Genomic DNA, 14,818 nt, shown 5'->3' on the forward strand with positions numbered 1-14,818 from the left:
TTTCTACAAACACCATTTCATTTTATAGTAAATGAGTTTGGGCTGGTTTATGTTTATGAACAGACGCCTACAGATCAACATAGTAAAGGAGCTCATCTGTGATCCTGAGTTTAAAGCCAGTTTTTATTCAACTTAAACTTGGAACTAAGTTGTAAATAAATCTGAAACTGAAACTTTGCTTGTGTGTAAAAAGTGATTTCAGAGCCACTCGGTTCTCCCTGATGGAAACTGTTTACCTTCAGTGTTTTGTGCTTCTGATCATTTTAATAGACGTCAGCGTCACTAATTAATGACGTTCTATTAAAAGACTGGTTTACCAAGAGAGACGCTGGAGGACTTTCACCTGAAATGAGTTCATGAAGCCAGTCTGGTTATAAAAATGATAACAGGACATCAGAGCCAGAATTACTCTTTTAGTACTTTTACTTTATACTTAAATACATTTGAAGGTAAATACTTTAGTACTTTTACTCCAGTGGAGGTCTAAAGGGAGGAACTTCTACTTTTACTGGAGGAATATTTTACCTTAGGGGTCTTGACTTTAACTCTAGTACAGGGTCTGTGGGCTTCGTCCACCTCTGCTGTTTTTATCATTTAATCTTTACATTTATCTGTTTTTCATTTTAAAGTACGGTGTGTTTTTTCTCTGTGGTCCTCCAGGTCAGCAGGGGGCGTTGTGCTGCTCTGCATCGGTGGACACTGAAGATCCCAGGGCTGGTCCATGTGGCTCGGAGCTCACAGCGCAAACAAACACAGATAACTAAAGTGAAGAAAGTCCAGAATTAAAGCGTTTTATTGCGGTTCGGTTCGGTCCGGTCAGCAGAGGTGATGGAGTCTGAGGAGGAGAGACTGCGGCAGCTCGTGTTCGGAGCTGAGGACGAACTTCTCGAGAAGCTGGAGGTAAAAACGCCCGAATTAAGGAGAAATAGAAGACAATTCTTATATTATATCAAACGGTCTGTCGCTCAGCCACGACTGGCAGACAGATCTGTAGCCAGACTGTCACGGTCCTACTGGAATTCTCCGTTCCACCTTAAAAGTCGGAGCACGCTAACAGTACTGATGCACCATTTAAGGTGGAACGGAAAATTCGAATTCCAAGAGTCACAGAGATCATTTAGAGAGCCCACCATCTATGTGTTCTTTAGGGAACCAGCAGTGGTTCTTCTGCGGCGCCTAAAACCCTTTATAACACAGTTATATCGAGGTAATAATAAGCCTAAATAAACGAGTGAAATGGGAACTCCACCTCACTTCCTCCATACCTCAGAGTTCCAGGTGTAAACACTGGGATTCAGAGGGTTTGGTGTGAAGTGGTTCAGGTTCGTCTTTACGGTGGTGCTGATGGGAACCAGTCGTCGCCATGACTACAACACAGATACAGACACTTTATTAACCGTCCAGAACCACCAGAGAACCTACACAAGTCTTCTTATAGCTTATAAGCTTATATGGAATGTTGATGATGGGAAAACAGTGGAAAGTCTGGAATGATCAGTTTTCTTTGTGGACTGTTTTGCCTCATCAAGCCCTTTTTACAGCAGGTGTTCTCTCAAAGCAGCTTTAGAGAAAAATCCGGGTCTGAGTCCAAATGAGCGTCGCCAGTGGCAACAGTGGCAATGAAAACTCACGGAGAGCGAGAGGAAGAAACGCTGAGAGGAACCAAGACTCAGAAGGGGAACCCGTCCTCCTCTGGTCCACACCGGACAGCACACAGTGTTAGTATTATAGGACAAAGCGGGTAAAACAGGTGGGGCAGCGGTTAATTAGATCTAGTTTATGCAGCAGGAGGTTCCGCTTATGAGGGTTGCACAGAGTTGTACAGCAAGAAGCTCAATTGGTGGTCAAGCCGGTCCAGAAGCTTGGCGAGCAGTGGCGCCCGGTCAAGGCAGAAGAGGCAGCAGCATCAGATGCACAGGATGGGCAGCTGTTCAACTCGGCAAAGAGAGGAAAACACACAGAGTCGGTTCTGTAATGAGTGACTGACCACAGATTTCAGGGTTAACAGAGCAGCAGAGACTCCAGCAGGTCTAGATATTACAGCCTCACTAGGAGAATCCAGAAAAGCGACCGAGCCCTACAGTCAGAACACCCTGCGTGTTCTGTATCGCTGCGCCAGGAATGGATCTCAAGGCCGAAATCGTCTCAGAACTGGCAGTGAACTCAGAACCAGTTCATGTAGGAACGGTGAGGAGCTTTTAGAGGGGGACGTCTGGTTCCCATCACCACCACTGTGAACAGCTCTGACTCGGTAAGTTTATCTAGAACACAGAGTTTCAGACCAAACCGCTCTGAACTGCTCGGTTTACGTCTTATCCATTGAGTTTTGCAGGACATTAGGAAGACCGATGGAATTCTCCTTCATTACTGGTGATGAACTGTTTTAATGCTGTTGAGTTGATCCTTCATTAAGGAGGTGATGCTCGGTGCCTGGTTTCCTCCACACGTGCCGTTGTGGCCAAGTGGTTCAGTGTTTGGTTCATCAGATCAGGGGGTTTTACTTCTCATGGTCTTGGAGTCGTTCAAAAGCCCTTTGGCAAAGTCCCAGCAGACTTTGATGTCTATTTTACTGAGGAATAGGTTTCGTCTGGCCACTCTGCCATTAAGGCCTGATTGGTGGAGTCCACCTGTCCCCACAAAGGTACATTCCCCATTGTTTGGCTGGGTGACCAGTTCTAGCTGGACTGTTAGTGGTTCTAAACTTCTTCCATTTGAGAAAGATGGAGCCTCTACACAGTCCTGTCTGGCAGGTCTGTGGACAGTTCTGTAGACTTCATGGCCCACATTTCACTCAGACATACGCCATCAACTGTGCTATTAACTGTGCTGTTTGCTCAGTGACTGAATATATATATATATATATAAACGCACTCATTAACTGTATATATGATATGACCCACTCATTAACTGTATATATAACACTCTAACTGTATATATATATGACACTCATTAACTGTATATATGATATGACATATGCTCATTAACTGTATATATGGTGTATATGTAGACTCATTGACTGTGTGTGTGTGTGTGTATATGTATATATTATTCATACACACCCACCCACCCATTGAATGGAACGTGCAGACACTTTTCTTTCGCTGGATGTTGATGATGAAAGTTGGAGGCCTTGTTTACTCTGTGGAGATCACAGGATCTTCAGGCTCAGGTTCTGCTTTCACATTATGAAAATGTTTCCAGAACTAATAAACATATACGAAGTTTAATTGTGTATTTAATTTGTAAGTTTCTCTTTTCTGCCATTCTACCTTTGTGTAATGAATGTCTAATCAACCCCAGTTTCATCATTTTTATATTTAAAGCTTCGCAGAAGAGCTGGTTATGTTTGTGCAGTTTGTGACGTTTCTTTTATTTTGTCCCTTTCCTCCTCTGAGCAGGGGAGCGATGAGGAGCAAGCACAGGAATCCTCAAGTGACTCAGAGGAGGAAAACGAGTCTCGTCTTCAGCTTCCTGCCAAAAGAAAAGCAGTGTGGGAGGATGAAGATGATGAGGAGGAGGAACAGTGAGTCATGTTTACGTCCATCCTTTATATACAGCCAAAACCTTTCATCCTGTATTTTTTCATTTAAAAAGCTCTTTAATGTTCATAGGAATCACACAGTCATTCTGACAGACTGTAATACACTACAGGAAGCGTAGGGGGCGATACGGCTTCTACTGTTTCATTTAAAAAGCTCTATAATGTTCATATGATCCACACAGTCGCTCTGACAGACTGTAATACACTACAGGAAGCGTAGGGGGCGATACGGCTTCTACTGTTTCATTTAAAAAGCTCTATAATGTTCATATGATCCACACAGTCGCGCTGACAGACTGTAATACACTACAGGAAGCGTAGGGGGCGATACGGCTTCTACTGTTTCATTTAAAAAGCTCTATAATGTTAGTAGTAGAGATGTTGACTAATCTCATAAGTAATTTTGTTGGTCTGCTTTGTGTTTGACTTTCGTGCTTTTGTTCTTTAAATATCTGATTAAAACTCTTTCTCACTGTTTTAGGATCGACATGACACATCGGTTTCGCAAAGATTTTAAGAAGAGTGACGCAGAATCCACAATGTCCAAACAGAAACTCCAGCAGCGGCTAAAGGAGCAGTAAGTAAAACCTGCTGGTTTGTCCGCAAATTGAAGGTTAACACACTCAAAAAAATAACGCTAAAAGCTGCGTTCACATTACAAGCCTCGTTGCTCAAATCCGCTCTCTCTGACTCGATGGTTCAGACTTGTTTAGGTCAGTGACTCAAATCTGTGTTTAATGTGATGAACCGGCCTGAACTGACCCTCATGAGCTCCTCCTACTCAGTAACGTCACGTGACTGAATCACTGCATCATCAGCACAAACTAACGAGCAGAACGAGCTTCGCTGAGAAGATCATTAACTCTGATCAGCTCTCAGCTTCATTATTAGAGCCAGATGGAGGAGGGAAAATGAGATGAGCTGCTTTTCCGCCGTTTACAGGCTTTTACGTCTGTTCAGCTCTGTTGCCATGGCAACGCTGAATGATGGAGAAAAAGCAGATGAATTGCGATCTGAGTGTCACGTTAAGGTCACATGGCCACAAATCGGATACGCATCCGATCTAGGACCACATATGGAAGTGGCTCAGGTCGGATTTGAAAAGACCAGATTTGTGTCCAAACAGCCCTGAAAACACCAGATCCGAGTCACATCAGGGCGAAACATCAGGTCCGAGTCACATCAGGGCTGAAAATCGGATTCATGCCACTTTAGCTTGGTAATGTGGAGGTTTGTTTGCAAACAAATAGGTTGAAATCAGGGCTGTTCTTTCTGTGGTATCTATGTAGATACAGCAGAGCTGCTCTCCCATTGGTTAGGACTTCAGGAGCTGTACTGAAGGCCTCACACATTAGAATAACTACCAACATAATTAGGAAGTGATTGAAGAAATCGGCCAATCACGCTCTGATTTACAGTGGGACCAGAAATGTCACTTTAGTCCTTCTGAAGGTTCTAGGTACATCAATGACTGTAAATATAAGCCGTATTCTAAGCAGTGTTCCATTTAGCTGTTAGGAATAGAAAACAGTGGCTGCGACTCTGTCTATCACTCTGGTCCTTCTGGAGGTTCTAGATACATCACTGACTGTAAGTAGGAGCTGTAGTCTAAGTTCTGGTTGGTTGTTAGGAATGTTAAACAGCGGCTGCAGCTCTGATAATATCTGTTCCAAGATTCAGACAAAACACATGGACTGACTTTTAAAAGCTTCAGATGTCTGTATAATCTAGAACAGCAAAATAAATCAACGTTAGCTTAGCGCCAACATACTACTGGAATCCCATAGGGGCGCTAACCAGAAATTAGCATTATTATAGAGGTTTTGACCAAATTTGAAGAAAACTTGAGACCTAATTAGTCTCCAATAGCCACTGTTCACCGCTGACCACAGGAAAGAGGGGAAAGAAGGAAAACAGCACAGTGCAGTCGTTCACGGAACGTTAAACATAACTGGCCTATTCTGACAGGTTCCAGAGGGCGATGGGTGGAACTCCTTCCTGGGCTGAGAAGAGTGTGAAGAAAAGTAAGAAAAAAGGTGATTATTCATAAAACATTGATAATTTTTTCATCCCTGTCCGTCATAATCATCCAAACTGATGATCCGTTCGGCTGGAAAACTGTACTTTCTCTTTTCTTTCAAAGGAGATGATGACGACGACGACGAGGATGATGAGGATGACGAACTGTTGAAGAAGACTGGCAACTATGTCGGCTCCTCTGAAAGCCTCCCTAAAGGAATTATTAAGGTGGATATGATGTTCTTTGTGCAGTGAATTAGTTACATTAGAACTGCTCTTCTGGACGTGTTGGTGATGAATGAAGGATGATGGCTGTTTTAACACTGTAGGGTCTGATGGTCGAAAGGTGTGGAACCCTAATTCATGTCCAGTGAAAAGGAATTCCTCAGTGTTGGATACATTAGAAATAAGAATATTTCAGTTATAGAATTTTTAGTCAGTTTGAATTAGGGCTGGGCGATATGACTAATATATATCATTATTATGATAAATAAACTTGCTTTTCTGAACATACAGTAAGTAGACTGATGGAAAATGGCATGAAAAGCATTACAAGTCCTTCCCCGTGCTGGGCTCAATCCCTGCTCTCCTAAAATGCATAGACTTGTGATAAAGTAAAGTAGTTACTGTTACAACAAACTTGCATCACCATAAGAAACTTTTAAGAAATTAAATATGTATTTCTTGATATTTGTAGGTCTGTATTTAAAAATAAGCAACTGCATATGTGTTTGTAGCCTGACTGCATTATACGTTATATCTTTGTTTTGCACAATAGTGGATGTTGCCCATGTTGTCTTTTATCAGCTCCACTTACTGTATAGCTGCACTCTGTAGTTCTACAGTTACAGACTGTAGTCCATCTGTTTCTCTGATACTCTGTTACCCTGTTCTTCAGTGGTCAGGAACCCCCATGGACCCTCACAGAGCAGGTACTATTCTTGGGTCATTCTCAGCACTGCAGTAACACTGACGTGGTGGTGGTGTGTTAGTGTGTGTTGTGCTGGTCTGAGCGGATCAGACACAGCAGTGCTGCTGGAGTTTTAAACACAGTGTCCTGATCACTGAAGAACAGGGTAACAGAGTATCAGAGAAACAGATGGACTACAGTCTGTAACTGTAGAACTACAGAGTGCAGCTATACAGTAAGTGGAGCTGATAAAGTGGACATTGAGCGTAGAAACGAGGAGGTGGTCAGAATGTTGTGCCTGAATATTTTGATGGGGTTGCAAGCTGGAAACGCCCCTTCCTGCTTTTATGACTGATTAACAGTGGAACTCTTACTGCTCTGCAGCTGAAGAGGTGCCTGAACGCTAATAGTATGAACCCGAGTGAGGATCGGCTGTCCACGGTGCAGTTCCACCCCTCCGCTCAGGTGGTCATGACAGCTGGACTGGACTGCACCATCTCTCTCTTCCAGGTAGCGCCCTCTACTGAACGCACAGCAGAGATGTGTGCGATGCTGCTGAAGTTTTATGCAAATGAGCCGAGTGGCGACCAATCAGATTGTTGATATATGGCTCAGTAACGGATTGTGTGTCGCCCACAATCAGACGGACAGATTTTACCCTGAAATAATATTATTACGTTGGATGATTTAAAAAGTAACAAATAAAACGTTAACCTGCTTTGGAGCTCAAACCTGGTCTATAACTAATTGGACCTCAACTAGCGCGCTATATATATATATATATATATATATATATATATATATATATATATATATATATATATATATATATATATATATATATATATATATATATATATATATATATAAGGCTGCAGCTCTGCTCTGCCGCAGGGTGGCGCTGTTTCACTCCTTATGAGTTATAAATATTGAAATCTTTAATAGAAAGCTGTTCGTATCTTTGCCTGCATTGTGTGTGTATGTGTGGATAAAGCATTAACACAGAGCTGATTATGATGCTCTAAACCTATACAGGGTTTCTTCAATGAAAATTTAAAGCAAAAACTCAAACATTCCTTGTTTTCAGGTGGACGGTAAGACCAATCCTAAGATCCAGAGCATCCACCTGGAGAGGTTTCCGGTGAATAAGGCCTGCTTCACTGCTAATGGTGAACAGGTGGTGGCCACTGGAATGAAAAACAAGCTGTTCTACATCTACGACATGATAGAGGGCAAAGTTATCCCTGTGCCCAGGGTCCGAGGTGAGCAGGAGCTACAGGGAGGCTACAGCCCTATTCAGTCTACAGTAACTGTGAGAGCTCCAGCCGTGGTAGTTGTTAGTGTTTGCGCATGTTCTAAGTCACTGTTCTCTGTTTGCCGTAGGACTGAATGAGCAGCGGGTGAAGGAGTTTGAAGTTTCTCCAGACGGAGAGTTTCTGCTCCTCACAGGTTCCTCGGGATATCTCCACCTCATGACCATGAAGGTACAGATACTTCAGCTCACAGTTTAGATCCTCTGACCTTAAAGCTGAAAGATGGTTTCTCTTCTTCTTATGTAATAAACTGGACTTTTCTGTGTACATGAGAATGTAGATCTAATTCAAACCAGCGCTGTCACTAATCATTTTAGTAATCCAGCAGTCTGTCAATTATTTTGTTTATTATTATTTAATTCTTTTTAATCTTTTTTTTTCTTATGTGTAATCATATAAAATAATTATGCACAAATATGTGTTTTCTCCTGGAAGAAAGAGCCGTAGGTGGATTTAACATGTGCATTATCAGGGTTCATGTGGGTAAAATGCTGTTTTCAGACTGTCTTTTCAAGACCTTGTCACAGCTCTATGTGTAATTAAAGCCGTGTTTACGGCAGAAATCTTCGTTTTAGAAGTAGCCTGAGTACCACGAGCTACCACCAGCTAATATCTGCTAGAGCTTCTGTAGGAGTTTGTGTTAACAGACATTCAGTTTGCAGATTCTGTGCTTTCTCTGCAGCAGTTCTACAGTTTATTGGGTGAAGCCTGACAATGTTATTGGAGGAGCCTGTTAGCCTGTCGGTTGTCTGCTGATCAGTTCAGCCCATACATAGTTACACAAAACCTCTTCCTTCGTAAACACTCAATGTGTAGCAGAAAAGCTTTTACAATTTTTTTTATTTATTTATAGAAATGACCTTAACATAAATGCACCAGTAAGATCCTGCTGGTGTGGGTTTCCTCCCTTTCAATGACAATAGCAGTTTAAGCACTGAGAGGTTCCTCTTGAGGAGAATCTGCTGAACGTGGCACTAATGACCTATAGTGACCTATATACCCTGATTATCATTCAAATAGCAAACTAATTAGTAGGCCATAGGAAGAATGTATTTGATCAATTATTTATTTAAATCAAGCAATCATTTTTAATAAGAGTAATTATGAGTTTATTAATTATTAAGTATTTATGAGCGGTAATTATGACAGCTGTTTGCTGTGAACCTAATTGCTCATGTAATGATTATCAGGGGCACTAAATCGCACTTTAGAATCAGTGCGGCATGAGTTTTTATTCAGCTTTTCATTTGTCAACTTTAAAGATGTGTATTTTAAGCTCTGAGTGAAGTTCATCATAAACGGTCCGATAATGAGGATCTGTGCACTGTGTTTCAGACGAGGGAGGTGGTCCGCAGTCTGAAGATTAACGGCAATGTTTGTGCGGCGGCGTTCACTGGAGACGGCAGTCAGATCTTCACCAGTTCCGGTACGTCCCAATTCAAACACACAGTAGAAAATGAAATTAGCATGAGGGTTTATTATTAAATACGGTATGGTGGACTCTGCACTCTTGAAAGTAAACGTATCAGAAAAGGTTCTTTGCACAGTTCCCCAACAGGCTGATTTTTGGTTTCCTAAAGAACCTTTCAGCTAAGTTCTGTGGAGCACCATTGGGAGTGGGGCTTTAAGTTGAAATACAGAATAAGAGTGCAGAGCACCTCCTGCCTTTTACCACCGTAAATAAGCAGTTCACGACGCTGACGATCTCCTCTGATAATCATCCTTTTATACCGGTAACTCGGTCACCGTGACAACCACTGTGTGGCCGCATGCCGCTGTTGGTCACGTACCAATGTGAGGCGCAGTTTTTCTCCATCGCCAATATGTAAACAAAGCATTAGAGTTCTGATAATGATGTTTGTTTTTTTGCCATAGTAATATCTGCTATGATTCCTGGCTTTGATATTAAAATCCAAATATCGATATCACGATAACTCAAGATCCCTCATATCCACAAAAACAGCACTGTAGGAAATGATTGGACACCAATTTTAACTGAAAATGCTGAAAACTTAAACATATTTTTGCTTGTTTGCATGTAATTGAGAGGCTCTTCTGTTGTGCTGGTGTTCGTTTCAGATGAGGGTGAGGTGTATATCTGGGACGTGAAGAGCAGTAAATTTGTGAGCAGGTTTGTGGATGAGGGCTGCGTGAGGGGAACGTCTCTGGCCGTGTCGCGGGACGGTCTGTATGTGGCCTGTGGGTGAGTATCACACACGCCTTTTAATCATTTCCTCGACGCCTAAATGGGGAGTTTCCTCACAATAAACGTCACTGGAGGCATCAGAACAATTAAGAGTCCTCTTCAAACTCTTAAAAAGGTAATTTATAGAAAACATAAAAATTCATGGTCGTACCCCAAATGTAGTCAGCAAGCCAAAACCTGTTTGGTGTCTGTTTGCTTCTTTAGTTTTTGCATCACTAGTTAACGTAAGAGAAGCTTATAGAGTCGTCCGAGTCAGGTGGCTCCTCGGGCGCTATGAGAAGAAACAAACATTGAGAGTGAATGTAATTTTTAGCTGTGTAATGATGCTGAATATGCGTTTCTGTTTGTCAGCTCTCAGTCTGGTGTGGTGAATATCTACTCCCAGAAGACGTGTCTGCAGGAATCGTCTCCAAAGCCTCTGAAGGCTGTGATGAATCTGCTGACACCTGCCACCTCGCTGCGCTTCAACCCAAACTCCGAGATTTTAGCCATTGCCTCCCGCGCCGAAGACGAGGCCAACAGACTGGTGAGACAATGAGGCTTTAAAATCACTAAAATCACTTGGTAATACTCTGAAACCGCAACATATATTCTGAGGAATGAGACCAGTATGAAGGATCAAGCTGCAGCAAATCTTTTTTTTTTTCTGTGTTCAATTAATTGATTGATTTGACTTTAATGGTGCAGCGAATCAATAGTATATTAAGAGTGTAGTGCTTTTTTAAAAAACAATGTCATATCGCCCCCTACGCTTCCTGTAGTGTATTACAGTCTGTCAGAGCGACTGTGTGGATCATATGAACATTATAGAGCTTTTTAAATGAAACAGTAGAAGCCGTATCGCCCCCTACGCTTCCTGTAGTGTATTACAGTCTGTCAGAGCGACTGTGTGGATCATATGAACATTATAGAGCTTTTTAAATGAAACAGTAGAAGCCGTATCGCCCCCTACGCTTCCTGTAGTGTATTACAGTCTGTCAGAGTGACTGTGTGGATCATATGAACATTATAGAGCTTTTTAAATGAAACAGTAGAAGCCGTATCGCCCCCTACGCTTCCTGTAGTGTATTACAGTCTGTCAGAGCGACTGTGTGGATCATATGAACATTATAGAGCTTTTTAAATGAAACAATAGAAGCCGTATCGCCCCCTACGCTTCCTGTAGTGTATTACAGTCTGTCAGAGCGACTGTGTGGATCATATGAACATTATAGAGCTTTTTAAATGAAACAGTAGAAGCCGTATCGCCCCCTACGCCTCCTGTAGTGTATTACAGTCTGTCAGAGCGACTGTGTGGATCATATGAACATTATAGAGCTTTTTAAATGAAACAGTAGAAGCCGTATCGCCCCCTACGCTTCCTGTAGTGTATTACAGTCTGTCAGAGTGACTGTGTGGATCATATGAACATTATAGAGCTTTTTAAATGAAACAGTAGAAGCCGTATCGCCCCCTACGCTTCCTGTAGTGTATTACAGTCTGTCAGAGTGACTGTGAGGATCATATGAACATTATAGAGCTTTTTAAATGAAACAATAAAATACATTCCTGCATATTTGGGTGGGGTGGGGTGGGGGAGCTCAAGCATAGAAATCGCCCTGTACAAAATGTTTCAATATGTTAAATTCAGCAAGAAAATATAAATTATGCATTAAACTTGCAGGAAAATTTTTCATTTGAGAGAGGGTGTTCAAACTTTTGCACACCTTTTAAGACTGTAGGATGTTGACCAGATTTAACTCCTGAGGTCGCGTGTGATGTCATTTAACTCATTCTTGTCTATTTATTCAAAATACTGACAAACAAAATATCAAAATATAAAAACTTTTGTGTATTATTTTTCTGTTATCAGTTGGATGTTTATAGTTAATTCTCCCAGGTTTATATCCATCTTATTTATTCCCTTTTCCCTTTGTTTCCTCCAGGTCCACATTCCAAGCTTCACGGTTTTCTCCAACTTTCCTTTATTCCGGAAAAAGGCAATCTACCGCTCGCACTGCCTGGACTTCTCCCCCAACAGCGGCTTCTATTCTGTGGCCAACAACAAGGGTCACGCTGTGCTGTTCAGGTGAGGAACACAGGATACAAACCTGATGTCATATAAACATAAGCTGTTAATTCAGTATATTAAAATACACTTACTGCATTCAGGTCATCATTCGGGCAGGCAGATAGACGGGCAGACAGACAAGGCAGACAGATACACGGGCAGACAGACAGACGAGACGGATAGACGGGCGGGCAGACAAGACAGATAGACGGGCGGGCAGACAAGACAGATAGACGGGCGGGCAGACAAGACAGATAGACAGGCGGGCAGACAGACAGACAAGACAGATAGACGGGTGGGCAGACAGACAGGGGGCAGATAGACAGACAGACAGATAGACAGACAGGGGAGCAGACAGACAGATAGATAGACAGGGGGGCAGACAGATAGATGGGCAGACAGGCAGACAGACAAACAAGACAGATGGACGGGCAGACAGACAGACAAGACAGATGGACGGGCGGGCGGGTAAACAGATAGATGGGCGGGCAGACAGACAGACAAGACAGATGGACGGGCGGGCAGGTAAACAGATAGATGGGCGGGCAGACAGACAGACAAGACAGATAGACGGGCGGGCGGGCAGACAGATAGACGGGCAGACACACAGATAGACAAACAAGACAGATAGATGGGCGGACAGACAGACAGACAGACAAGACAGATAGACGGGCGGGCCGGCAGACAGGCAGACAGACAGACAAGACAGATGGACAGGCAGACAGACAAACAAGACAGATGGACAGGCAGACAGACAAACAAGACAGATGGACAGGCAGACAGACAAACAAGACAGATGGGCAGGCAGACAGACAAACAAGACAGATGGGCAGGCGAGCAGACAGACAAACGACAGATAGACGGGCGGGTGGGTAAACAGATAGATGGGCGGACGGACCGACAGATGGGCGGGCAGACAGACAGACAAGACAGATAGACGGGTGGGCAGACAGACAAGACGGATAGATGGGCAGACAGACAGACAGACAAACGACAGATAGATGGGCGGGCAGACAGACAGGCAAGACAGACAAACGACAGATAGATGGGCGGGCATACAGACAGACAAGACAGATAGACGGGCGGGCAGACAGACAAGACGGATAGATGGGCAGACAGACAGACAGACAAACGACAGATAGATGGGCGGGCAGACAGACAGACAAGACAGATAGACAAACGACAGATAGATGGGCGGGCATACAGACAGACAAGACAGATGGACGGGCGGGCACACGGGCAGACAGACAGACAAACAAGACAGATAGACGGGCTGGCAGACAGACAGACAAGGCAGACAGACAACAGATAGAGGGGCGCACAGATAGGCAAGACAGATAGACGGGCGGGCAGACAGACAAGACGGATAGATGGGCAGACAGACAGATAGATGGGCGGGCAGACAGACAAGACAGATAGATGGGCGGGCAGACAGACAGATAGACGGGCGGGCGGACAGACAGGCGAGCGGGCGGACAGACGGGCGGGTGGACAGACAAGACAGATAGACGGGCGGGCAGACAAGACAGATAGATGGACAGACAGACAGACAAGGCAGACAGACAACAGATAGAGGGGCGCACAGATAGACAAGACAGATAGACGGGCGGGCAGACAGACAAGACGGATAGATGGGCAGACAGACAGATAGATGGGCGGGCAGACAGACAAGACAGATAGATGGGCGGGCAGACAGACAGATAGACGGGTGGGCGGACAGACAGGCGAGCGGGTGGACAGACAAGACAGATAGACGGGCGGGCAGACAAGACAGATAGATGGACAGACAGACAGACAAGACCGATAGATGGGCGGGCAGACAGACAGATAGACGGGCGAGCAAACAGATAGACGGGCGGGCAGACAGACAGAGCACACAGACAGAACTGCTGCCGGAGCTTCATTCTTTTCTGTTTTCTCCTCAGGCTGCTGCATTATAAAGATTTCTGAAGATGCGCGCGGAACAGGAGGACCGAGCGTTTTGTGGAACTTGTTTTTAAAGGAGGTCTTGAAGAATCCTGTGTTTTCAGAGGACTGTGATGTTCTAGCCGGAGCGCTGGGCAGAAGCCGGTCACCTCTTCACAGACTCTGTTGTTGAAGCTGCTGAGATCAGCGGAAAACAGCGTAATTGGAGCATCTGAGAACCAGCTAATTGGTTTCACGGTGCGGTTTAATTGTGGTTAAACGTGTCTGAGCAAGAATACAAACGACAATTTTAAATAAAAGTGACAACAAATGACAGATGAGCCACAGCGTCCATTTACTAATCATGAGAATCTGATTGAATTCCAGTTCAATGTGTTTAGTGCTCCATACATGTAAACAATTGTGTGCGCATGTGTTTGGGTGGGGGTGTTTGTGTGTGTGTGGGTGGGTGTTCTATCTGTCTACCTGTCGGTCTATCTACACTATTTCCAAAAGTCCTCACTCACCCTTGCAAATCACGGAGTTCAGGTGTTCCAGTCGTGAAATTTCCTCACTACTAAATATTCCACAGTCAGCTGTCAGTGGGATTATAACAAAGTGGAAGCGATTGGGAACGACAGCAACTCAGCCACGAAGTGGTCGGCCACGTAAAATGACAGAGCGGTCAGCGGATGCTGAGGGGCATAGTGCACAGAGGTCACCAACTTTCTGCAGAGTCCATCACTACAGACCTCCAAACTTCATGTGGCCTTCAGATCAGCTCAAGAACAGCGTAGAGAGCTTCATGGAATGGGTTTCCATGGCCGAGCAGCTGCATCCAAGCCTTACATCACCAAGCGCAATGCAAAGCGTG

General features: G+C 43.9%; 1 protein-coding gene across 1 annotated transcript; it reads left to right on the plus strand.

Annotated features, from left to right (window-relative positions):
* Nucleotides 1-668: 668 nt before the first annotated feature.
* Nucleotides 669-14,280, plus strand: utp18 (UTP18 small subunit processome component). The gene is made up of 13 exons (XM_017687350.1): nucleotides 669-900; nucleotides 3,399-3,523; nucleotides 4,023-4,118; nucleotides 5,510-5,577; nucleotides 5,685-5,788; nucleotides 6,855-6,980; nucleotides 7,558-7,732; nucleotides 7,854-7,954; nucleotides 9,119-9,209; nucleotides 9,863-9,986; nucleotides 10,341-10,515; nucleotides 11,915-12,057; nucleotides 13,965-14,280. The coding sequence occupies exons 1-13, from the start codon at nucleotides 829-831 to the stop codon at nucleotides 13,987-13,989; spliced, it is 1,425 nt and encodes a 474-aa protein (XP_017542839.1). The 5' UTR covers nucleotides 669-828; the 3' UTR covers nucleotides 13,990-14,280.
* The last annotated feature ends 538 nt before the right edge of the window (nucleotides 14,281-14,818 follow it).

This window comes from Pygocentrus nattereri, chromosome 27 (assembly GCF_015220715.1).
Source record: "Pygocentrus nattereri isolate fPygNat1 chromosome 27, fPygNat1.pri, whole genome shotgun sequence".
NCBI classification, from domain to species: Eukaryota; Metazoa; Chordata; class Actinopteri; order Characiformes; family Serrasalmidae; genus Pygocentrus; species Pygocentrus nattereri.